Source organism: Telmatherina bonti, assembly GCF_933228915.1.
Source record: "Telmatherina bonti genome assembly, chromosome: 17".
Lineage (NCBI taxonomy): Eukaryota > Metazoa > Chordata > Actinopteri > Atheriniformes > Telmatherinidae > Telmatherina > Telmatherina bonti.
In genome coordinates this window covers 8,527,793-8,553,462 of record NC_136615.1, presented here as the reverse complement: position 1 = coordinate 8,553,462, position 25,670 = coordinate 8,527,793, and the positions used below count along the sequence as shown (strand labels likewise).

Genomic DNA, 25,670 nt, shown 5'->3' with positions numbered 1-25,670 from the left:
CTAATTATTAGACAGATATTTCTACAAAAAAAAAAAAAACTATAATTAAAAATAGAAATTTTGTAAGTATAAACAACAACAAAAATTGTTATAGAATAATGATGATATTTATTTATTTATTTATTTGTTTGTTTATCTTTTAACCTGTCCTGCCCAGCATCTTGTAAATAGCATTTTATAGTTCCGCCTGTTGGACTCGCGGAAGGATACAAGCCGTTGAGTATAAATACAACTGTGCTGCGCAGTGATTGTCCATTGCCAACTCCCGAGCCGGAACTGAGAGAGACTCTTAACAGTTGAGGGAACAATTTGTTTGTAAGTAATTTTAGCTTTTAAAATATATTTTATTAAGAAAATAGGATTAAATTTTATTAACATATTGTTTTCTATAACTTTTCGGCAATGTTTCCCGGGTTAACTATTTTGTAGCGGCTTTATTTTTGACGACGTCACCGGGTTTGGTCGCTAGCAAGGCCTACATTAAACTTCTCTCACTTTACTTTAAAGTAAAGAAATAAATAAATAAATAAATAGCTTTAGAATTGCTCAGTTGAATACAGACTTAAGTTATACTTTTCAAAGGAGCAAATGTACCATGAAATCGTATGAAAACACGACGAAATGGAACCGTTTTTTTATCCGTGTCCGGTCATTTTAGCAATGGCTTAAATGGTTAACTTAATCTATGGTTAATGTTTTCAGGAACTTTACAACTTTTCCCTTTTTAAACTGGTACATTTCCCTGTAAGCTGTGCAAAATAGCTGCTGTATGAAGTTAAGACATTGATAAGGTGTGGATTGTTAGGCTCAATTCAGCTGGAAAGTGAAAAGTAAAACAGGATGAAACCAGAACAGTATCCCCATTGGAAAGCAACTGGTTAGCTCTGGTTGTGAAATTAAAAACGGACTAAGCTTTTTATTTATCCTGGAAAGAAATCATGGTGAACTGACCATGTTTGAACTGTAACAATGCTTAATTCTGACCTTACTGTGTTTGTGCAGCATCAAGATGCAGATCTTTGTGAAGACCCTGACCGGAAAGACCATCACCTTGGAGGTCGAGCCCAGCGACACCATTGAGAACGTGAAGGCTAAAATCCAAGATAAGGAAGGCATCCCTCCTGACCAGCAGAGGCTGATCTTCGCTGGCAAACAGCTGGAAGATGGCCGAACCCTCTCCGACTACAACATCCAGAAGGAATCCACCCTCCATCTGGTCCTGCGTCTGAGAGGAGGTATGCAGATCTTTGTGAAGACCCTGACCGGAAAGACCATCACCTTGGAGGTCGAGCCCAGCGACACCATCGAGAACGTGAAGGCTAAAATCCAAGATAAGGAAGGCATCCCTCCTGACCAGCAGAGGCTGATCTTCGCTGGCAAACAGCTGGAAGATGGCCGAACCCTCTCCGACTACAACATCCAGAAGGAATCCACCCTCCATCTGGTCCTGCGTCTGAGAGGAGGTATGCAGATCTTTGTGAAGACCCTGACCGGAAAGACCATCACCTTGGAGGTCGAGCCCAGCGACACCATCGAGAACGTGAAGGCTAAAATCCAAGATAAGGAAGGCATCCCTCCTGACCAGCAGAGGCTGATCTTCGCTGGCAAACAGCTGGAAGATGGCCGAACCCTCTCCGACTACAACATCCAGAAGGAATCCACCCTCCATCTGGTGCTCCGTCTCCGTGGCGGCAACTAAGCTGCTTCTGCTCAGATTTGTGCAAATTTTATTACAAATGTTGAAAGTGCATTCCTTTTATTTTCAATAAAGTTTTGGTATTCCTGAGTTCTGTTTTGCTTTCTGACATCTGTTTTGTGGAAAATGCATTTGGAGAATAGTTCAGAGTTTAAGCTGTTCATCTGAAACCTGGATGTCTTTGTTACAGAGCTGAGCGTGGAAATGTTGCTGAGTCTTAAAAGTTCAATAAAAGCCTGATCACAATCTGCTTTGTTTCATAGTTGATGCACACTTCCAGAGGAATTTAACATTTTGAACACTTTGAGGTGCGACATGCTGACTGTCTTGGGCCTGCCAGTCATCCTGCTACAAGCCAACTTCCTGACCTACAACATGGTAGTACTCCACTTAGATACTTTCACATTAAGAGCCTTTAGTGATGCAGAATGAGGCTCCTTTTGCTTTTTGTAGCAGGGCTGAAATTGTTTAGTTATACTTTTGTAGTTTCTCAATTTTTTTTTCCAACTGTGAAGAAAAACATGATGGAAGGAAGCACACTGGTCAGGTTTGGGTGGAAACCAGAAGACTAACTTTATTTGTTGAAAGGGTGATGGGATTTACACAAAGTCACCAAAAAGATGCACAAAACCAGCATGATCTGAGACAGACTGGTTCAGGAAAGGCTGGTGCATTAAAACACTTGTCACTACGGGACGGTTCAGAGGAGCTGGGAGTTCAGACACTATAAAGTTAAATACTGAGCACTGTTGAGGTGGAATAAACTGAGTTTAACTGGAGAACTGAGGTGGATCTCAGCTGTACTGGTTGTGTGTGTAGGTTGTGTTCACAGGATGGTTTCAGCGCAGGAGTTGTTGCGAGCTTGTCTGGAAGAGTCTCTCTGTGTTTCAGGCTGTCTTGGCGGGTCAGGGTGTGTGTACGGGCTGAGCTGGTGCTGATGGTGGGAGTAGAAGCCAGACTCCTCACAGTCTGACTCCACCTGGATGCTGACCCGCGGCACGGCCTGGCGAAGCGGCCTCTGTGATTCGGGGTCCACGGGAGCGAGGCTCGTCTGGGAGTGGGCAGGTGAGGGGGGGCAGGAGATCCTCAGGTGCAGAGTGATGCTGGGGAACAGTGGTGGTGGGACACTTTTACTCTCCATCTCTCACACACACAGTTTCCACTTCAGGAGCTAAACCAGTAAACAGCCCTGCTGCAAATCCTCCCTCCATGTTTTGTTTGTAGCTTCTCTCTTCATTCAGTCAGACTGACGTTAAATATAAAAAATTCCAGCTGCTAAAAGCGTTATTTCCATTTGCTTTTATTTAGTTCAACTAAAGCTCAACAAACATTTTCTTTATTAACAAAAGAAAAGCATGAAAATCCCAACATGTGAGAAGCAGGAAAGGGATACTTCCTTTATATTTAAGCTTTGCAGCTGACACAAACATTCACCATCAAACCTGTTGGTTTCTTCATCAGAATATTCAGCTTCAGCTGAAGAAAAACAAATGAAATGAAGATATAAGCAGATATAAATAAACCTAAAAGCAGAGTTTCAGCTTTAGAGGCTCGTCTGTCTTTCTGTCCAGGTTTTTGTCTCAACTTGAAATAAGATAAAACTTTAACTTGTCACTCAAAATATACCCATCACTTTAATTTTTCTTATTGTTACAAGATAAAATAATCCTGAAAGCCAGCAATAAAACATTTCTCCTGAAAGTTTTAAGAAATAAAACCCAACCTGAACTCAGAGGGAGGATTTAATGCTCTCTGAATGCATCAATGAGCTTGATTTAAATTGTGTCCTGCATAATGTAAACTCTGCTTTTTTTTTTTTTTTTATTAATAACAATAAGCAGAGAATGTTAAAAAGAAAGAAAAGCATTTTTAATTTCTCCTGAGGAGTTTAAATCCATTTATGTTTAGTGGCCTGCAGGGGGCGCTGCTCCACAAGCCTGCAGGCATGTTCACCTGAAGAGGAGACGGAGCACGTGCATGTAGAGGACAGCAGGTTGTTACTGTCGTTGTCAGATTATATGTGGAACAGATAAAAGACTAAATGACATTAAAACTGCAGCTGGAAGCAGAAGAAAGTCTCCCTGAAATAGTTTCATTAATACTTTCATCTGGACCCAACAATTTTATGTCTAGTCCTGGAGGACCAGGGTTGGGGATCCCTGCTGTAGAGGGACGTTTGCACGTCTATTAGATCATAAACTATTTGTCTGGCAGGGAATGTGAGGCGCTTCCTAAAACTTTAATCAGCCTGCAGCAGAATTTTTAATGTTATGAAATCATTTATAAGCTGCAGATGAGAGTAAATAAGTAAAGTAGGTTATTTAACCTGTGTTCTTCTGCAGAGGAACAAAAAGAAACAGGAGAACCCTGCGATAAGATGCATGTTGCATCTGCATCTCCTGCCTTACACCCCCACGAAGCTGCAGCAAGAACAGCAGCTCACTAAGAAACTCCAGCTTTTCTTTTCATGGTCACTTCCAGAGGCGGCAACTCCTGGTCCAGAAAGTAAAAGTCCTGCCGTGTTTTTGGATCTACCTGTACATTTAGACTAATAGGCTGGTTTACCTGGAAAATAAACTCTGCTCATTAAATTCAGCTGGTTCTGCGACTGGTCGGAACAGCTGCCGGACTGGACTTTTACTTTGTGTGTTTGCAGTCTCAGACCATTGAAGAGGCGGTGAAAACAAAGGAAAAAGACAACAGTAGTCTAATTTCTGCACTGATTACACTGCTGTAGTAGCCGGAGGGCTGAAACCCTGCAAGTTTACTGCAATCTGTGTGATTAATAGAAGCAGTGTTATTATCAGCTGGAATTCTGATTATAATCTGATCATAAAATGACAGCGTTTTGCTTTATGATAAACAACTCTCTCTGGAAGTCACTAATCATTCTGATCAGAACTGAGCTTATTAAACCGAAGTAGCTAAAGGCCTCACTAACATTTCCAGAAGGATTTAGAATGGAATAAATCTATATTCCACCTTTTTGTTACTCCGTCTCGTATTGCTGAAACGTTCCTCTTAACCTCTCATAGCTGCTGCAGAGACAGCCGACAGCCGGCCAGAACGCAGGCCTGACACGTGTTTACATGGAGCTGCGAAGCATTATTACTTAGACTGGAACTATAAATGCAGTTTGTATCAGCAGCAAGTGCAGAGGCATGATTTCCACGCGCAGCAGCGGAGATCCGTCATGGTAAAGGTACCAGGATCTACATTTAAAGACAGATCCGGAGCAAAGGTTTCCAAACGGAGGCGTCACTTGGAGGGTTGTGCAGGACGAAGGTGGCAGGTGTTGTAAAACAACAGGATTTGTGATGTTTGGTTCAGTGTCTAACAGGATTAGAGCTCCAGCAGCAGCTTTGATGCACAATCCATAGAAGTAAAGGGATTAGCTGCAGCGCAGTTTGCTGTGTTAACAGTCAAGTGGAACGCTCCTTTCTTTTACCAGCGCTGTTTCATTTAACCTGCAGGAGCTGTGAGTCTCTACTGCTGCTCCTCTGCTGTTTGTTGTGCAGGTGTGTGTCTGTTGTGCAGGTGTAGGATACCCACCGCAGTGTTTCTCTTCAAATATTTCCTGCTTTCCACAAACTTTGGCAACTGAATTTTTATTTTTGGAGTGAAAACACGGCGGCTGCAGCCGGACCAGGCAGAAGTTTTAACTACCAGGGTCGTATTTAATCATACACACACACACACACACACACACACACACACACACACACTTTAGCTTCTACAGGCGTTCAGAGCGATCTGGCAGAGTCTCAAACAGTAAAAATAGCTAATAATGATGTTTTATTGCGTTTGAGCTGCAGCTTCTGATAATACATCAGTGTTTTCAAGCGCTCCCATGCAAACATGTTTTATTTAACACTATTTCTTTTTATGATTAATTGATTTAAATTTTAATGAGAAAACTAGAAGGTCAGAGTTTAGTGTCGTTAAGCCTGTCATGCAGTCAAAAAAAAAAAAAAGGACATTTTCATTTGATTTACTTTCTAATCTTGTTATAAATGATAAATATGACATGCTCTACAGCTTCCTGCCACCTTCGCTAGAGTCTGAATGATGCATGAAACCATCAGCGTTGTGTATCACATCTAAAAGCTAGTTGTTTTTTTTACATCATAGGAATAAAAGCAGAAGGATGGAAGTGGAGATTTATTTATGTATTTATGCAAATGTTCAGACATTTTAAGACAAAGCGAATTATGTCTTTGAAGGTGATTACCTGAAAGATAAACAGCTTGATTAATGAAAAATGAAGTTTAATATGTGATGATTTTCTCTGAGGTTTTCAGTAAAAGCTGTTGGGTCAGATCAGCTGGTGGAGGGGAGATGAGAGGTGCCCTGCTGGGAGTTTAGTTCCATCAACATGGTTTAAATCAGTCCCAGCTGAGCTAACTAGTTACCACGGTGACTAGTGCTGGTTAACGAGCTTAGATGCCATGTTTATTCAAAGCTCGTCTCAAAGAGGGTCCAACCAGTTAACACGGGACTCCTGAACCAGCATTTTTCCAGATAAATTCCCACCTAACTCCACGTAACAAGATCATATTATAATCTATTCTAAACAGATAACTTTATGTTTTATGGTTTATAAAATAAAGACGTTAATACTGCAAAAGTAAAAGCTCGGATGTGAAACATAGTTTATCTGAGAGGAAACAAGTCTGACTGCATTTAACATTAAATCTAAAACACAAAGTTATTCATGTAAAACAGAACTTTCGAGGATCAAAGAAACGACAACACTAATGATTATTAATTATCAGATGGTGGGATCTACCAGTGTAGCTGCCGTCAGAAGCACCTGTCATAAATTTAGTTAATTATTTCCACATTCCATATATATTCACATCCAAGTAGTAGTTCATAAAATGTTCAATAATTATTATTATTTATTTATTTATTCATTCAGTAAGTTCATGTAAAAGCATGTTGTTTATGTGGATGGAAGAACGGGGGGAACATTTTCTTTTTGTTCCGCTGGTCCACATTGTTCCTCGGGGGATGTAGTTGATTGGTGCACTCAGGGAGCCACATGAGGCGCTGTGCATGCGGCGTCTGCAAGAGACAGGTTGCATGTATGCACCAGGGGAATGGAGATAAGTTCTTTGTTCTTGTGGGAAGCCGTGGATATTTTTCATTCCCTTGGAGTTGATGCGGCCAATGAGGTGCAATTTTTACTTGTTTTTCATTGTTAATTGGTTCGTTATGTAAATTTAGTCTAACTGTAATGCCAATTAAGCTTTTAATTTGATGTATTGCAGAAAAGTTTACCTTTCGCTATGTCTCGTGGATTCCTTTTTTATTTATGTAACTCAGTTTTGTTTTAAGTTCATTTGAGTTTGGTATTTCTTTTCTTAGTTCATTTTTCATATTTCATTTTTGGGACAATTAAGGATCTTCCAAGACAAGTTGAAGACACTGTCCATCAATAAATGTCTGTGAAAATCCAAGAACGATTTTGAGCTTGATTAAACTTTAAGTATGGTGGCCCTGAAGTGCAAACCACAAATACAAAACAAAAAAATGCAACAACAAATTAAGAAACAGCAACAAATTAAAAATGACAACAACAATTAAGAAATACACAATGACAAATTAAAAAAACACAACAAATTTAATTAACACTACAAAAAATTCCAAAAAACACAACAAATAAAAAAACAAAACAAAAAAATTATAAAACTCAATGACAAATAAAAAACGACAAGGAACTTAGAAGAAGCACAACAACATTAACATACGGGAAGAGGTAGGTACCAGCGGGCAACGAGAGAAGTCGCTGATTGGACGACGGTGCCAGACGGCTCTTGACCCAGAAGTTGTACTTTTGTACCTCGTTCAGTTTGGAGTAGAGGAAAGGCTGAAGTAGTACTAAATTCGTTGTGTTAAATACTACAGAAGTGTTGGAAGTAGTTTTAGTGTGCTGATTAAGACACATCTTGTGTAAAGTGTGTAACAATCAAAATATTCTTGGATAGCAGCAGCTATGTTTGGGCTCCGGGTTACGTTCATGTTTTGAAAACTGCGCTACGTACACAACAACTTCCGGTTCAAAAGCCGTCTGGCACCGTCGTCCAATCAGCCATTTCTCTTGTTGCCCGCTGGTACCTACCTCTTCCCGTATGTTAATGTCGTTGTTTTTTATTTGTCATTGTGTTTTATAATTTTCTTCATGTTTTTTTATTTGTTGTGCTTTTTAGAATGTTTTGGTAGTGCTAATTTAACTGATTGTGTTTTTTAATTTGTCATTGTGTATTTTTTTTTTATTTTGTTGTCATTTTCAATTTGTTGCTGTTTTTTAATTTTGTGTTGCGTTTTTTGTTTTGTAATTGTGGTTTGCACTTCAGGGCCACCGTATTTAAGGGAGTAACAACCAGTTTAACAACCCCTCCTCTTTCACTCCCAATAGAAAACCATGAGTGGAAAAGGTTTCACCATGCAACACGGGCTTTGTTGGCTGATTTCTGGCTGCAGTTGGGCCTGTTATTGGTGAGTTTATGAAGTGTCTAGTGTCGCTCAGTTCCTCCTTGTTTCCTTCAGCCAGTCATTCGGGCTTGTCAGACACTGCTGGTGCTGCACGAAGCCAGACGCTGCAAGTCTGTCTTAAATAAGCTTGAGTTTCTTCTGAAAGGCTGAACTAGGAGCTGGCGCTAGTTCCAGTCTGACTTTTTCAGCCGAGTCTCTCTTTGTTGAGCAACTTTCATGGACTTCAGTCAGACCCTCAAACAAATCAAACCGTATTTTCTGCTCTCCTTCAGTCAAATACTTCACATCAAAGACTGAGGGGATGATTATATTTACTAGCTACAGGACACAGATGTAAGAGGAAATTAGGTTTAACTCCTCAGAGTGGAGCGTCAAACTTTGAGGCCTTCGGTGTTGAAAATCTCTTAATAATCTGACAACAGTTGCACATCATGCACTGAATTATCTCTCAGTAATCACTACAGTAAATGCTTGTAAAATAAAAACAATAAAAGCTATTTAAAAACACTCTACGGTTAAACCCACTCTGGTCTAAAACCACCACCCAGCATACTTTACACATCATCCAGCAGCTGAGCGCTGGGCAGAGTGTGTGCTTCTGTGCTGTGACTATGTGTTTGCAGGTCTGGAGGGGGGGTCCCAGGCTGTGTTCCTGTCAGGTGAATATATCAGATCACTGTAGGGGACGTGCAGTTTCAGCACACAGTACCTGCGGTCTAGCTCAGTTTGGTCGGACGTGACTGTCGAGTAAGGGTTCATCTCCTGGAAGGCAGACAGACGCAGAGAGAGCATGTGCACGGAACAACACAAAGCAAGCATGTGCATGGATACAAACACAAAGACACAAAAACATCATTAGATGCGTAAAAACACTAAAATCTTGAGTTTTATCTGACAGTTTTCTAATGAGCTGGAATAAAACATCTTCACTCTGTTATAATCAGCTTTCTAATGTTCAGATACTTCAGTGATAACAGAAATGATCCTCATGCTTTTCTTTCTGGGTACCAGGTTTACATTTTCTGCTCTTTTCATACAGTAAAATGAAAAAGCTCGAGACTGTTGCGACATCATGAACAGTATCTGCCAGCAGAAACATGATCACGTGTGCAGAAACAAACACAAGAGGTGGAGGGAGGTGTTGGTGTACTCACTCAGAGGTTTGGTTTAGGGTGGAGGGGTTAACGTGGGAGGGGTCTGGCTCTATGGCCTCCATGTGAATCTTCACTGGAGGCGGGACTGAGCTGTTGGGCTGGAGGGAAGAGGAAGCAGTGGGCATGCGGATCAAACTGGGATCTGTGGAGGTTTTCAACCTGGGTCCTGTTTTTCCTCAGCGTGGGTGTAAACAGTGACTAAAAAGCTTCTGTAATCTGACACACACTCTGAAAGAACGCCATGACCAGTGATAAACAACAGCAGTGTACCGTAAAGCAAACTGGACATTTAAATATGTTCATGAAGCCAAATTTGTGACAAACACAGTTCTTGTGTTCCTTTTACTGGCTAGGATGTGTAGAACTGGGGACATTTAGGTGATGATTACAAATTATTGTCAGAAAAATTCTTCTCTGACCGTTTATATATGCAACAATTTCCACAGAGGAAATTTCCAGCTTTTATTATTATTTTTTATTATTAACCTTTTTGGATGAATTGTTTGAATTTGATCACCATCGGTATTTATTTGAGCTTGAATGTTAAGAGTTTAGGAGACAATGACAGTATGTATGTATGTATGTGTACATATACGTATGTATACTCTAACTTTGGAAGATCTGAGACAAACTATGCTGAGAATTTAGCACTGACTCAAGCATTGATTCAGCTGAACCGTAAACTGGATGCCAGTTTGGCCCAAACTGGCAGGTTGGTTGCGGCTCCAGAGCTCGTCCATGGGACGGGAAATGACACGAAAAAGCTGTCAGGTTGGCTTGGTGGAAACGGAATCTCTGATTTGGATGTTTCAGAGTCCGGGGGAGACTGCTAGAACCTGAAGTCTGACAAAACACGAACTCGGTCTGACCCATAACCAGTGCTGTTATCTACATCTGGCCTCCCTGGCAGGCTGGTTATCAAGTGCAATACCACTTGATAACCAGCCTGCCTTTATCCACTTTCTACAGCTGGATAAGCTGTAGAAAATGGATAGATGGATGGATCTACCAATGTATGCATGTGCCTATGTATGTATGTTACAGTGTATATATGTATGTTGCGATACATGTATTTATGTATGTTCCAATGTATATATGAGTGTATGTTTATATGTATGTATGTATGTATGTGCCAGTTTATATTTGTATGTGCAAATGTATATATTTGTGTATGTATGTTTGTGCCCCTGTATGTATGTAAGTATGGATGGATGTATGTGGCAATGAAAGTGCCAATGTATGCATGTGTGTGTGTATTTATGGATACATGCATGTGGGAGTGTATGTATGTGTCAGGTTATGTATGCATGTGCCACTGAATGTATGTATATTTGTATGTATGTATGTGTGTGTGTACCAATATCTCTCTCTCTCTCTCTCTCTCTCTCTCTCTCTCTCTCTCTCTCTCTCTCTCTCTCTCTCTCTATATATATATATATATATATATGTAAGGATGGATGCATGTATGTTTGTATGTACATAAGTGCCTATGTAGGTATATTCCATTCCATTGTATGTATGCATGTGCAAATGCATGTTTCAACATATATATGTTACTGTGTATTCCAGTGTATGTATATATTGATGTGCCTATATATGTATGTATATATGTGTTTATGCATGTATGTGCCTATGTATGAATGTTCCTATCATGCATGTATCTATGTAAGTATTTTGTATGTATGTATGTGCCTATGTATGAATGTGTGTACCAATGTATTTATGTAGCAATGTATATATGTTCCAATGGATGTCTGTATGGACCTATGTATGCATATGCAAATGTAAGTGTGTATGTGCCAATATATTTATGTATGTATCTACCAATGTATGAATGTACAATCATGAAGCTGAATTAGAGAATGTCATGAGAGTGCCAAGCTGTCATCAAAGCAAAAGGTGGTTACTTTGAGGAATCTAAAATATAAAGCTGCCAATCTTCCCAAGAGTGGATGTCCCACCAAGTTCAGCCTCATTTCAGCGTAAGACGCTGAAAGACACAAATAAAAAAAACAAAAGCTGCATCTCAGACTCTCCACGTCTCAGTTAGCAGTAAGTTCCTGACATGCATCTTAACCAACCACTTGACTTCTGGAACAATGTTCTTTACACAAAGCACACCAAAGTCAACATGTTTATCAGCACAAACCCTCACAGCAGCCATCAGCATGGTGGTGGAGGGCTGATGATCTGGGCTTGTTCTGGAGGACACCTTGCAGTCACTGAATAGATCATAAACTCCCCGTGTCAAATGTGAGGTCATATGTCTGGCAGCTAGTTTAACTGTCTCAAGCAACTGGACAACGATCTCAAAAACAGCAGCACATGTAGCAGAACGACTGAAAATAAGAACCAGAATGTTGACACGGTCCCGTCAGTCCAAACCTCCATTTGGTTAAAATGTTTCAGTAAAAAACAACAAACTTTAATGAAACTAAACAATCTGGTTTCATCTTGTTTGTGTTTTTTTTTTACTTTTTGTTAAATACATGTGGACGTCTATCTGAGGTTGTATTTTCTTCGTCTGCATGTCCAGAGGAACCAAAAGTCTTTAAACTTTGTTCTGATGAACATCAGAACTGAAAAAGGCATCAGACTGAATGATTGTGCCATTATGTTTGGTTTTCACTGATCAATGGTCTCAATGCAAGGAAATTATCCCCGATCAATAACTTCCATCCAAACAGAATGAAAAAAGGCCCCAGGTTTTAAAAGAAACAATGCATGGAAAGAAGGCTGGTGTGTGTTATGTCTTTGTTACTGAGAAGACAAAAATGATGAATCAGTCACACTTTCATCGTCTTGTAGCTGCAAACACGGAGGTGTAGATTAACCAAAGCAGAAAAAATATCCCCAGCAGTGAGAAACTAACATGTGAGAGGTGTGCCTCCATCCCAGCAGCACCACGATGTTCAAAGTCTCAATCATTACTTTGCATGTTGAACGTCTTGTAAACAGTAACGAAGCCATAAACCAGCAGCAGCCTTCTCTGGACAGAAACATGAGCACAGTGGGAACAAATAAGCAAACAGGGTGATTCTACAGGGCTGCTGAGTGTCAGACAGACACACCAGACGGAGGACGGACGGACATGAAGACTGTAATAAGCATAATACAGTGCCTTTTCAGCAACACTGTGGAACAAAGAGGAGAAACGCCCAGCATTAGTCAGAGAAAGCGAATTCAGGAGCGACAAACTCGCAACAGATGGAGCGACACATTAAATTACTCTGAAAACCAAGAAAAGAGACACAACTTTGGAGATTACAGGAGTGTTCAGCAGACGGACAGCATTTTCTCACCTCCTCATCGCTCTCCGGCTCAATCGGCTTCTTCTCTTTCTTCTTCCTCTTCTCATCTTCCTTCTTCTTCTTGTCTTTGTCCGGCAGGATGTCGTCCAGCCAGGCTAAGTCGTGTTGTGAGAACATCAGGTCCAGCAGCTTCCGTACAACCATCAGTCCCAGGATCTGTGCACAGTGGAAAGAGTCTGTGACATCCTGCATTTTTCATCATTTCCATCTGGGATTAAAAAAGGTCAGATCAGATAAGAACAACCCCCTGATTCTCACTCAGCCATTAACACACTGCTACCAGACGTCCTGGAGGGTCTGAATATGTAATGTACTCTGTCTCCCTTCCAGGTAGTACCGCGCATGTTACACACCAGCTGAGATTCTTGTCATGTGGATGATGTAAACCACTGCAGGGTGCAAACATAGCTGCTGATTCATTAAACACGTGTTTCAGAAAGGTCACAAATTCAATTTATCCTGGAAGCCATGATGTACCCCAGTAGCAGGTGATACAGCAACATCAACACTGCTGTGACTCCAGCAAGGTGGTCCAGAACAAGACCTCCGTCCATAAAAACCCGCTTTAGCTGAAAACTGCTGGATTTTAGGGGTTAATGTTGTGTAAATAAGATGGAACTGGAAAAAGTCTGTTTAAGAAAAGTATAACAACAATATAAACTGCAGCTATTTTACGTCACAACAAAACGATGACATCAAACTACACAACAAAACTTGGCAGTAGTTGTGTAGCCAGTTGCGTTACCGCCATCCGACACGAGCGGCAGCCATTAAAGGTGATATAGACGCGTGCTAAATCTGCATTTAATGGCCATCAAGTTGCACTTTGAGAAAATATCCGAACCCATTAAGAAATACTAAAGGCACGTACTACAAGGAGAACTTTTTGTGTTTCAATTTGCGGCGTTAAATTGTGGAAAAGCTCGGAGGGAATGTCCAAATATAGCTCAGTTTAAAAAAACATATATATAAAGAAATTTTTTTTACAAGGTACAAAAATGAGGAGGATGTTTGAATATTAATGGATGTCACTATTAAGTTTTGTTATTAAGGTACTTTGGTGTCATCTTCAGTTATGTATGTGTTGTAGTTATAATCTTATAGATACTGTTGTTAAGGCTACAGATAAGGATATAATGATATGCCGGAGGTTTTCTTCCTGTTAAAGGGGAGTAGTGACTCTTACATATATTCATGCATAATTCACCATGAAGTAATTAAAAGTATGTTCTCGGTTACTCAGGAACCCCAAGCCAGCTTTTGGTCTACAGAGGATGCTGTCCCTTTAAAGAAGGGGTTTCTGGGGGTTTTGGGGATAAAAGGAAGCTACGCCATTTTTTGTCGCTCTCTTTTCAGTGTTAAACCTCTAATAAACGACACGCTGTTCCGTGATCAAAGTGAGAAACTGCTTCTTCGTCTGTTACAATTTCCACATGTAGTTATAATTTTATAGAATACTGTTGTTAAGGCTACAGATAAGGATATAATGATATGTCGGAGGTTTTCTTCCTGTTAAAGGGGAGTTTTTTCCTTCCCACTGTCGCCGCGTGCAGCTCAGGATGGAGGATTGGATCCAAGTCATGACTCGATGCAATCAGTTGGTTTCTATTATAGGCTATGTATGAATTGGCTTGAAATTATGTGCATGTAAAGTGTCCTGTGACAACATTGTTGTGAAGTGGTGTTATACAATTAAAGTTGAATGGAATTTAATCGAATATATCATTAGAAATATCGTGCTGTTGACAGGAAGATAACAGATGTATTATTAATGACTCGTAAGGATATGGGTGGGATAATAGAAGTTTTAATGTCCTCCCACTCTTTTTTTCAGATATGTAAATGTAGTTGTCAGTAAAGTTTGCTTTATCCAAGCATGACTATTTTGTATATTATTACTGTATGGCTATTATGTGCCTTTTATATGTTTGAGACGACATTTGAAGCGACAGGATCGTCCCGTGAGTTACCAGTCTCAACATGACTCGCCGGTAAGTTTTCATTTACATGAACCAGAATGGATTTTAGAGGAAGAGAAACAGGAATTATGGGAATTATATTTCTGTTGGCTTTTTGTGTTTTGTGGTAAAAGATGAGGAAATCCAAAACCCTGAATTGAGGCTTTAAAATGTGGCACCACCAGTGTGTTTCATCCCGTGTGGGATCGTTTACTCTGACATGCTGAGTCATCCTGCAGCCTAACAGATGGAAAAGTGACGAGAAAGCTGGGAAACAGGGGAAACAAACACATACCATTACTGGAAAGATGATGGCCAGAAATGTAGACTTGAGGATCCAGAGGACGGCCAGACAGATGATCTGGACGAGGGTGAAGAGATGGACACGTCTCAGGGGAACGTGGCGCAGGAAGGAGAAGTCCGGCTGGTGTTTGGGAGGCATCAGATACAACTTGATGCGCTCCCAGAACTGGAAGAGAAACATGCCGAACGTTAGAGATTCATTTTCACAGCTTGGATTTCCCATCATAAAACTGGCCTTAAAAACAAACAAGCGTCTTTTCTGTATTCATAGGCAGCTTTATGTGACAGCTGACGCTATATTTCAGCTTCTACCACTCAGATATCCACCTGGAAAGATCAGGTTTAACATACAAATCTATTTTCATGGTCGTCAGGTTCATCCTTTCTGCCAGAGCACGATGATCTGCAGATAACTCTTTTTTCACACGAGACTTTTTTTCATCAGAAAATGCCAGCACGACATCATTTGGGACATTATTCATAGATAGACACATTTTTATTGGTTGATTTGCACAAATGGGGAAAATAAAGTAAATATTGAAGAATAAAAAGAAACGAGTGGCTGAGCAGAGGAAGACGAGTGTTTTGAGAATCGATTCATTGTTGATGTCATTTCTGCAGAAAAAAGGCCAAATTTTTACATCACAACTGCTTCTGCAGAGTTTTGGTATGAGCTGAGGTTTGTTTGTCAAGTCGGGTGTGTTGTTGCAGATTCCCAGGCGTCCTTGAAGGCGTCTCACCTCTCATCCGAAAGGCTCCTGCATATCTGACTGACAGGTGTGGAGCTCCAGGCTGTGTCAAATCAGCTGCTGCTGCAATCCATTCTCAAGCCCAAAACTTCATTCTGTTTTTCTTTTTTTTTTTTTTCTTTTTGCAACGCTGCTGCTTTCTCTGAGATACACAGAGTCATTCTGGAGCCTCGAATTATGGAAAAGTAGCAAAGTCTTCATAAAGGAGAAGGTGGAAACTCACAGGACTTCATAACACCAGACCTGAGTTCAACAGCAACGTTTTCACTTCCTGTTTATTTCACTTTTCAACAACTTGAACTCAATCTTAAATGCTTTCTTTTTTTTAAAAATAAGCTCATTTTAAGCTGATCTTTATTCTTTTATTTAATTTAGTTTAAGATATACTTTATTTACATTCAATAAATAAGTGGAATTTTTCAGTATAAGGACTTCTAAAACAGATAGGCGCTTACTTTTCTTTGTTTTAAGTCTTTTTCACATGGACTTAATTACTTTTGCAGATTAAAAAAAGAAAACTTTGAGGGTTTTGACGATTAACAAAGATGGCCGACCAAGAAGCATGCTCCAGGATTGAACAGCGGTCAGTTATCAAGTTTTTGGTTGCTGAAGGGTGTAAACCTGTTGAAATTCATAGGAGAATGTCAGCTGTTTATGGTGCCACGTTTCAGCCTAAAAAAATGTCTACAAGTGGGCTAAATTGTTTAAAGGACAGAACCGTGTTGAGGAGGAAGACAGGCCTGGGAGACCTACAGAAGTGAATCAGTCAATGACCTCATTCAGTCTGTCAGAAGGGTGACAGTGGATGTCATTGCAAGGACTTTGAGCTTATCTGTTGGGACAGCACACAAAATTGTCCATGATGACCTTAGCTACTCGAAGGTCAGCTGCCCGATCGGTGCCAAAGATGGATACTGCAGAGCACAAACAGAGGAGGGTGTCGAGTCGTCCCACAGTGTCTCTCCCGCTATGAGAAGGATGGTGATGAGTTTCTGAAGAAGGTGGCCACATGTGACGAGACATGGGTTTGGCTCTATGAGCCTGAGTCCAAACGACAGTCCATGGAGTTGAAGCACGTAGGCTCTCCAGTGAAGACGAAGTTCAAATCCCAGCAGTCCATGGGGAAGGTGATGCTCACTGTTGTTGGGATATGCAAGGCCCAATCACCATTTCATTCCTTGAAAAAGGAAGCACTGTGAACAGTGCCACCTACTGTGCACTGCTGAGGCAGTTAAAAAAAAAAAAACATGAACAAACGCAAGGCTGAAGGAGTCATCTTGCATCATGACAACGCAAGCCCTCACACAGCAACCCAAATGGTGCAGACCATCAACGAGATGGGCTGGTAACTGCTCCCTCATCCCCCTTACAGCCCAGACCTTGCCCCTTCAGACTTTCACCTGTTTGGTCCCTTAAAAAGGTTCACGAGAGGCATGAAGTTTGAAAGTGACGATAAAGTCAAGTGTTGTGAGGAACTGGCTGAGAAATCAGTCCAAAGATTTTTACGTTGAGGGAATATGGAAGCTTGTGCAGAGATGGGAAAAGTGTGTGACAGTGCTAGGAGATTACGTTGAAAAGTTAATAAAAAAAAAAAATTTAAAAAAATTTAAAAATTAAAAAAAGTAAGCTTCTATCTGTATTAGAAGTACTTGTACTGAAAAATGTACTTTATTTATTGATGGACCCTCATATTTAACCTTTATTTTATCAGGTAAGTCCCATTGAGAGAGCAGGAAGCCCAACAAAACAAAACAGCAGCAGTCCAAATGTCATTCCAGACCCTAATCATTAACACAACCATACAAAACATGCTATATAAAACATACAGTGTGTAAAACAAATAAAATATAATAATCCTAAAAGAATAGAGAATGTACAGTCAGCTGGACGAGCCATTACAGACACCTCGTGAGATGCCTCCCAGCCATGTAAAACCCTTTTAAAAGCTCTGAGATCAGCTCCTGCAGCTTTAAGTCCGTCTGGAAGTGGCTCCAGGCGGCAAGCTGAGAATTTGAAAGCCTTTTTGGCAAGTTCAGCTCGAGCTTTAGAGATTGTCAGTGGAAAAAAAGTGATTAGATCGTAAACAATAGTTCAACCCTAATGAAATAAATTCACAAAGGTTTGTTGGGAACGGAACAAAAATGCTTTTATAGATAAATGAATATTAATGTGAAAGTCTGCATGTGGACAAGGAAGCCCACTGAACTCTGGCATAAAGGATGGTGCAGAGCTTTGCAGACCATCACAAACCTTAAGGCACCGTGGGACACGGCATCCAGAGAGCGTAAGCGCTGAACAGACAGTTTCAGACAGTTAAGGGGTCTGAAACCATTACAATGCAGCCAATTTTGCCCCCAGGCAGCTAAATAAAACTCATTCAGTTTTAATATCTAAAAAAATCCCATTTTGATAAAAAAAACTGCTTTTAATTTTTAATAAATATCTATATTGGGAATTTAGCCTTTTCCAATTTTATTTCTATTTTAGGCTTTAAAATAAAGAAAAACATCAAACTTTTGCAAAAAGACGACAGATAAATTTTCTTCTATGAAATATAGATATTTTAGACGAAAAAAATGAAAGAAAAACTACTTAAACCTGCATTTATTTATGTTTAAGTTGAAAAACTTTTTCTTTCTTTTTTTTTTGCCAATATCATCCAGAACCATTGCAGATGGTGGAAAGAAAAAACTATGTGCCCCTCCAGAGCTGCAGGTTGTAGAGCCCTGCCCTAGTTTAACCTTGAATCTTACACATGTACCATACATGTAAACTAAGAAGACATTTAATTTCATTGTCTTATACAAATTGTTTAGAAATGTTAGCCAACAGCCCTACATGCATGCAGAGATTCCTCGGCGTACCTGGATGCCACTCAGGGAGGCCACTCCCATGTAGAGGAAGACCCCATAGAGGACTGGCATTGGGATGTACTGAGTTCAAACAGAAGAGTATTAAAGGATGAGTGTGAAAGAAAAAACGAAACATAAATAAAAGCAATGTCATACATTATGCTGACCTGAAGGACAGGCGCAAGGAAGACTGAGAGGCCAGTCAGAACAAACACCAGAATACCGGTAAGCCGCTGCTCTCTGGAAAATACCAGACGGTAAGTTTCTCTGTGGAATCTGTCATAAACAACCAGGCAGAGGTTTGTCTTTGCCACAATGTTCAGATAATCTCACCTGACTCCCAGGAACTGTGCCTGCTCTCCCGGAGCGCTGGTTTCGCTCTCCATCTTCAGAGAGTCGATGTGCGCGATGGAGATAACGGTGGCGGCTACGTACCACGGCAGGCCCATGAAGGAACACACTGCCATCAACACACCCACCCAGAATAGGTCCAGGTGGTAGCCACAGCCTTTCTGCAGGTCAGAATCACAGGACAAGAACTTTTAGTCATCTTCTAACGATGAAGAAAAAAAAGGTTATTTTTCTGAAAGCGCTCAGAGAATGTCTCAGCGCTGGAACCTGCAGGAGAACAAAATGGAGAAACCATCATGGGAGGAGTAGCCCCTGCATGGGATGTACCGCCTACAGATTGCCAAAGTGGCTGAAATGAACAAGTCCTACCAACGGTGAGAGAGGACTGGAATGAAGAACAGCGCTAAGGTGTTTATCATGGCTACACAAGAGCAAGCCTTGAGTACCAGGGCCATAGAGGCTCAGATCTACCACACCAGGCAGGACTCCAGGTGCAGATTGTGCAAAGAAAGCCCTGAAACAATCCGACGTTTGTACAGCCGACATAGTGGTATACAGAAACATCTGTGCAGAATATGGACTGGAGACCCTAAGTCCCAATGGGAGACGCCTCCCAAGGTGGTGAAGAATTAAAGGGCTAAGACGCTTTTTGACAGGGGTGTCAAACTCCAGTCCTTGAGGGCCGGTAGGTTTTTGTTGTTTCCCTCGACAAACACAGATGATTCAAATCAAATGGATCCAGCAGTTTCTTATCAACCTGTTTATCAATTTCAGTAAGAAGTGTTGGAGCATGGAGACAACAAAAACCTACAGGATACCGGCCCTCGAGGACTGGAGTTTGACACCTGTGCTTTAGGACTTCCAGATTCAGACCGACAACATGGTGGTGTCCAACCAACTGGACATTGGGATCATGGATAAGCAGCAGAGGAAAGCCATAGCAATCGATGTGTCCATCACCAATGATGGAAATATCAGGAAAAAGGTGCATGAGAAACTGGAGAAGTTCCAAGGCCTCAAGGAAGAACTAGAGACCGTGTCCACCATGTTGGAGAAATGGCTCCTAGAGAGATACCTAGAGAGACATCAGACATGTCCATCCAGAAGAGATCTGTCCTAGGAACTGCAAAGATACTGAAGAGGACCCTCAGGTTCCCAGGACTCTGGTAGAGAACCCGAGCTGGAGGTGAACACCCACCTGCCCTGCCCAGAGAAGATGGGAAGGGTGGGTGAGGGAAGAGGTTTTTTTGTACCCCATTTGAGAAACACTGGTTAAGACTGTTATAATAATGTTATTTATTGAATTAACTTTTTCTCTTTAGAGATAATTCCAGAATTTGATGGATTAAAATCTTCAAAACGACATCATGTCTGCTCAGGGTTGAAGTATCACCTTCTTTCTTCACCCTTCACTTTAAATTTCATCACGTCTGAGTAATAAACCAAAATGTGATGACCCGATGAGCCCCGGGTCGTATTTGGTTCGGTCAGGAGTACCACGTGGTCAACGTGATCTACACGTTGAGCTTTTCACTAAACGGAGACCGTTTGTCTTTATTTCAGTTTCAACGTCCAAGCTGCGTTAAGTTTGCGGACCTTTAGTTTGTTTTCCTTGCGGTTGACGATGACGGCGCTGATCTGCTGGTCCATGAAGATGAGGATGGTGACGAGGAGGGCGGGAACGAAGCTGGCCAGATACCACCACCAGGGGTTCTTACCAAAAGGCAGAACCAACCAGCCACGGTCAAGACGTGTCGGCTGCACCACAAACACACACACAATAATGGAAAATAAATACACATCAAATGTTTGAAGGTGATTGAAGCCTCATATTGATAGAAACATACAGTTAGTGTGTTAGCATGCAGCAGTGGGAGAATTAAACAAGATTTACACAGCTGTGCATGTCTTTAAATCCAAACAAGTATGATCAAAAATATTTCATCCTTGTTCTAATTGTCAATTCAGACGCAGCACTAAAGCAAGCTAAATACTTTCCTCTGGGGAGAAGTGCTACTGAAATGTATAATATCTGAGTTGCAGATCTTGTGGATCGCACCGCATGCTTTAAGCCAGTGGTTTCCAAACCTTTTCCTGCAGGGCCCCCTTTTCTACAACAACAATGATGTCGAGCCCCCCCTCCCGTCTCATAACCCAAAGAAACATACTAAGAAATGCGTCTTTAGTTTTAGTGGCTGTATTGAAGGTAACTGTATTTAAAACTGTGTCAGTATTACTTTCCATTCTTCTGCTTCAGTGTGAAACATTTTAAACCAGGAATCTCTGCAAACTACTCCAGGTGAGTTTTCTACGAGACGAAAATACTATGGTCTGATTATTACCCACCATTGCTCATTATTATTATTACTGGTCAAGCAGGGACAGAAATGCTCCATCATAGTTTGTTCTTTTTTTTTATTACTTGAAGTCTCTCTTGTTGATTTATCATCATTTCATATAAGTACTTTTACAAATTTATTTAGTGTAAAAACTCCCAAGTTTTATTTAGCCTGTAATAACTCTGGGGCCTGCCCCCCAGTTTGGGAACCACCGCTTTAACCACCAAGGAGAAGTTGATGTATCAATCTTAACTACATGGCTGAGTTTTCACATCAAACTATCTCTACTAGCAAGAGTTAACTAACTAGTAATAACCATCTCAAGCTTGTGCAGATGAAGAACAGACCTTTAACTTGGAAAAGTGAGAGTGTCTTTATTTAGAAAACAACAAATAGAATCAACACTAAAGGCTGAACCTAATAAAACAAATAAACTCTTCATCATCAATAAATACATAAAGAGTTCCCACCACTGCAAACATGCACACAAGAAACATTTTATTTATCTCATAAATGCACATAAACTGTATTCCAACATATAATTTAGTGAGGAATCAAATACCTTGAACTCAGTGGGCACAATTAGTTTGGGGGTGTCTAACCCCATCAACATGTCCAGGCCCACAAAGGACATGATTGACATGAAGATGGAAAAATCACTGATTAGCTTCCTCATCTAAAGGTCCACAAATACACACACCGACACACACACCGAGACAAATGGAGGGGAAGCAGACATGTAACAAGGCAGTCAGGAGGGAGATATATGTTCAGTGCAGAGAACAAAGGTGCCGACACGTTGACATGACGACAAAGAAAGAGAGAGAAGAGATGAAAAACTGTGTAAAGAATCATTACAGATAAATCCACAAAACAGCTGATAAGAAATAAACAAGAACTCCATAACAGCAGAGAGAAGCGCAGGCAGCAGCGAGGATCTGTGGAGGATGAGGTGTTTAGGTAAAAGTGGACCTTGATCTTAGTGGGAACGTGCAGTTTGGGTGTGTCCAGATCCAGCAGGCAGTCCAACCCACAGAAGACCAGGATAGAGATGATGATGGCAAAATCACTGGTCAGGGAACGGAGCTGAACGGCATTCAGGGACAAAAGAGGAAAGATGAGGATGGACAAGGCGGTGTGAGGAGGCAGAGGTTTACATGAAGAGGAGGAAACCTGCAGCTCAGAGCAACATTTGTCTGATTTAAAAGGAAAAAGCTGGAGATATTCCCCAAATGTGACCATTTGAACATCCAATCACGATGTCAAAACTGCACAGTAATCTTTATTCTGGTTCCAGGGAATCCCATCTGCTTGTATTCAGTTGTGTGTAAAATGAAGCGGTGGGCGACCCAGCGCACTGTGAAGCAGCGCTCCTGGCAGACGAGGTCTTAGACTTCATATTTGTGTTGATTTTGGTCGCATCGATCATTTAAAACATTTAACTGATCAAAGCTACTTCAAGTCCCTAAAAACAGGAGTCAGCTGAGGATTTTACAATAAGACATCAAGAAAACTGGCTTGTGGACATTTCAGTCAGGCGAATGCATGCCGGAGTTCGCATAATTGCAGAGTTTCTGCAGTTCAGCTGACAACAGTAAAACATGCATTTTAACTTGAGAAGGATTTAAACTTTATGATGAAGACAACATTAATTGCAAAATAAAAGCAATATTTAAGTGCAGACAAACAAGAACTGCGATTAGCAGGTGTTTCCATTGAACAGCGTTTAGCGCTTAAGACTCAGTTCCTGTAAAATTTCGTCCGGTTGTTGAGATTTTACGGGAATTGTGTTTTATGCGAGGTAGCTACGTAGAGTTAGTTTGGGATTTTCTACATGCTGCAGAGAATTTGCAACGGCTTATAGAAGCCCTTCTCCCTCATGTCCTTTTCTAGCTCACTGTAAAACTCGGAGAGGACTTGTTGTCCTTTGTTCCACAACGCGCCATCTTGACTGGAAATGAGCTGGTCACATGACCACTTAGGTCACATCCGACGACACGGAAACGCAGAAAAATAAGTTTCTATTACACTTTTGTGATATACTTTTATATTGAAATGTGATGGGGCTCTGCGATGTTAATGAGACGATGGCGACGTCAGTACTTTGTTGAGGCGGTTTATTCCCCCGGTGCAGCGATATAGACAGTGACACAACCAAAATATGTACTCTATTTACGATGTTGTCCACGCTAAATCCACTAATTGTCAGTATGTCCACATCCATCCAACCTACTCACCACACTAATCAGCTTATAAACCTGGTATAAGCAGGCACTATACAAATAAAGCTGAATTGAACTGAATTGAACTGAATTGAATTGAATATTTTAAAGGCATCTTGTCCATTAACTTCCATCAAAACTGAAAAACTTCAGACATATGTTCCCTCCATAGCATCCGCCATCTTGGCTTTTTTGACCCCAACTTTGTTCACGACCAGTAAGTCAGCAAAAGTCATGAATTTGTACCAAACATGCACTTTCGGATGTTTAAATTCATGTCTCTGGTGTTAACCAATTCATAAAACAGAAATGTAGCAAAACTAACAAACATTCGACCCTGAACTCCTCTAGAGGACCCTGAAATGTCGTACATATTCAGTGTTTTAAGCACTTCCTGTAAGTATATTCTGACACACAGGAATATAACCAGCCGTTTCCTTTCACTTTGGGAATTTAAACACTTTATTTGTCTGTAAACTACAGGAAGCTCACATGCAGCTACCTTGTGCAGGATGGTGGTGGGGGGGTTTCTACCACTATTAACGCTGTTTAGGAAGAATTTTCTAGCATCGGTAGCGGATGGAGCTCACTTACCTTCGTTGGGAAGTAGCGGCTGAACTTGAACTTCTTGAGAGAAACAGTCATGGAGTAGGTGCCGAAGAAGAGGATGAAGGACATGAGGGCCAGGTCAGGAACATACTTACAGGAGTTCCCCACCAGCGAGCCGCCGTATTTCACACACTCTTTCTTACTCAGCTGACTCCAGTCCAGATCTGTCAAGTTAAACTACAGCGACAGCATGGAGGGGGGAAGAAGAGGAGCATGGGTGGAAATGGGAACAGAAGATGGGAAAAAGAAGGATTGACAGAAGAGAGGAGACGCAGGAGAGAAGAAAAAAAACGATAACAGAAGAAAACACAATACAGTAGAAAGAAATGGAAGCGTTCTCCTTCCCACTGAGGAGTTTTCAGCTGATATTCATCCAGCTGAACTTGTCATCCTGTTGCCACGGTGACCATAAAACTGGCATCTTAAAGACAAGAAACTCTGCTGCAGGTTTTATCACATCTGCACCGTTTTTGCATACCCTGCGTTCCTTTAACCTCTCCAGTGGCTCGCAGCATGTTTCACAAATAATTTTAAACTTTTAATGTTTGTTTTTGAAGCCATTAAAAGCCTCACCCCATCTTTTTTATCTGAGATGCTAACTGCACGATACGGCTTAAAAACTCAAAAACGGTTTGCATCAAATGGAAACCAAAAGGATCCATGAGAAACTCACACCTCTGTGTCGTATGCCACTTACCAGCAGAGTCGCGTTATCGTCTCCGAGTGGAGCTGAAACATTCAAACCCAGAGCAGATGCTGCAGAGAGGAGAGCAGCAGTTGTTCAGTTACTTTGCACTGCAGACCAGCTTCCTCTGGCCTTACAGTATCATCACAGTACTTACTTTGTCAGGCAGCATCCAGAAATGAGGCAGAACAACACACAAGAAGATACACAAAAATAAAGTCATTGCAAATTTGCCTGAAAGGAAGATGAAACAGATTCTGTGTGGATTTCACGGCCTAAACTTTTCTTCTTCCATAAAAACTCTGTTGTTTTTTCTGATACGGAAACCTCTCCTCTGACTCAACACAGGGTTACTAAAAGTTAGCATATGATAGGAAGGCAGGAGGGAGCAACAAGTTGAAAAAACGTCTGATCAGATTAAAAATGCTTCATGTAAGAAAACCAGTCGGGAGATTCAGATCCGATAAAAAGAGGAGGAGGTATAACCGCATTAAAACAAGCCTGCTTATTAAATTGGAAGACTCACCCTGGTCTGGAGCGATGCATTCACACTTGTAGGCTGTAATGTAGTCGGGCTTGAAGCCGCGGTTGATTGGGTAATACTTAAAGCATCCTACCTGTGGAAAACAGAACATTTTGCGTCACGTTAACCCTCTGGGGACCAAAGGTATTTTAGAGAAATAAAGCTCGTCTGACTTTTTTTTTTAGTTTAAATGCTAATAAACACCGCCTTTCAATGCCCCATAATGTCCCATACCTTGTTTTTTTTTTTTTGTTTGTTTTTTTTAAAATTGAAATATCATAAACTGCTATGTAAAAGAGGCTCCTTTGCTTGAAATAAAGAGTATTATAATTTTGAAGCATGACTAAAGGTACTGAAGGGGACTGAAGCACCGCAGGTTTTCTGAAATCACTGTCAGCTGCACACACTGTATCTGTTACC

General features: G+C 40.9%; 2 protein-coding genes across 2 annotated transcripts in view; one reads left to right on the top strand and one right to left on the bottom strand.

Annotated features, from left to right (window-relative positions):
- The first annotated feature begins 261 nt into the window (after positions 1-261).
- On the top strand, positions 262-1,942 carry ubc (ubiquitin C). The gene is made up of 2 exons (XM_079257247.1): positions 262-315; positions 1,003-1,942. Exon 2 carries the CDS (start codon positions 1,010-1,012, stop codon positions 1,697-1,699), a length of 690 nt encoding a protein of 229 aa, XP_079113373.1. The 5' UTR covers positions 262-315; positions 1,003-1,009; the 3' UTR covers positions 1,700-1,942.
- Positions 1,943-2,522: 580 nt separating this feature from the next.
- Positions 2,523-25,670, bottom strand: part of slc4a5b (solute carrier family 4 member 5b) — a gene marked incomplete at both ends in the record, with an annotated part of 50,604 nt that continues 27,456 nt past the window's right edge. The window contains 12 exons of the mRNA XM_079256993.1: positions 2,523-2,799; positions 8,904-8,956; positions 12,651-12,815; positions 14,913-15,086; positions 18,534-18,602; positions 18,689-18,761; positions 18,855-19,033; positions 20,469-20,630; positions 22,184-22,297; positions 24,028-24,219; positions 24,740-24,798; positions 25,254-25,344. Coding sequence (XP_079113119.1) covers positions 2,523-2,799; positions 8,904-8,956; positions 12,651-12,815; positions 14,913-15,086; positions 18,534-18,602; positions 18,689-18,761; positions 18,855-19,033; positions 20,469-20,630; positions 22,184-22,297; positions 24,028-24,219; positions 24,740-24,798; positions 25,254-25,344 — 1,608 coding nt within the window. The remainder of the gene's footprint in view (positions 2,800-8,903; positions 8,957-12,650; positions 12,816-14,912; positions 15,087-18,533; positions 18,603-18,688; positions 18,762-18,854; positions 19,034-20,468; positions 20,631-22,183; positions 22,298-24,027; positions 24,220-24,739; positions 24,799-25,253; positions 25,345-25,670) is intronic.

Coding starts and splice junctions, on each gene's coding strand:
- ubc (XM_079257247.1), top strand. CDS start 1,010: ATGCAGATCTTTGTGAAGACCCTGACCGGAAAGACCATCACCTTGGAG.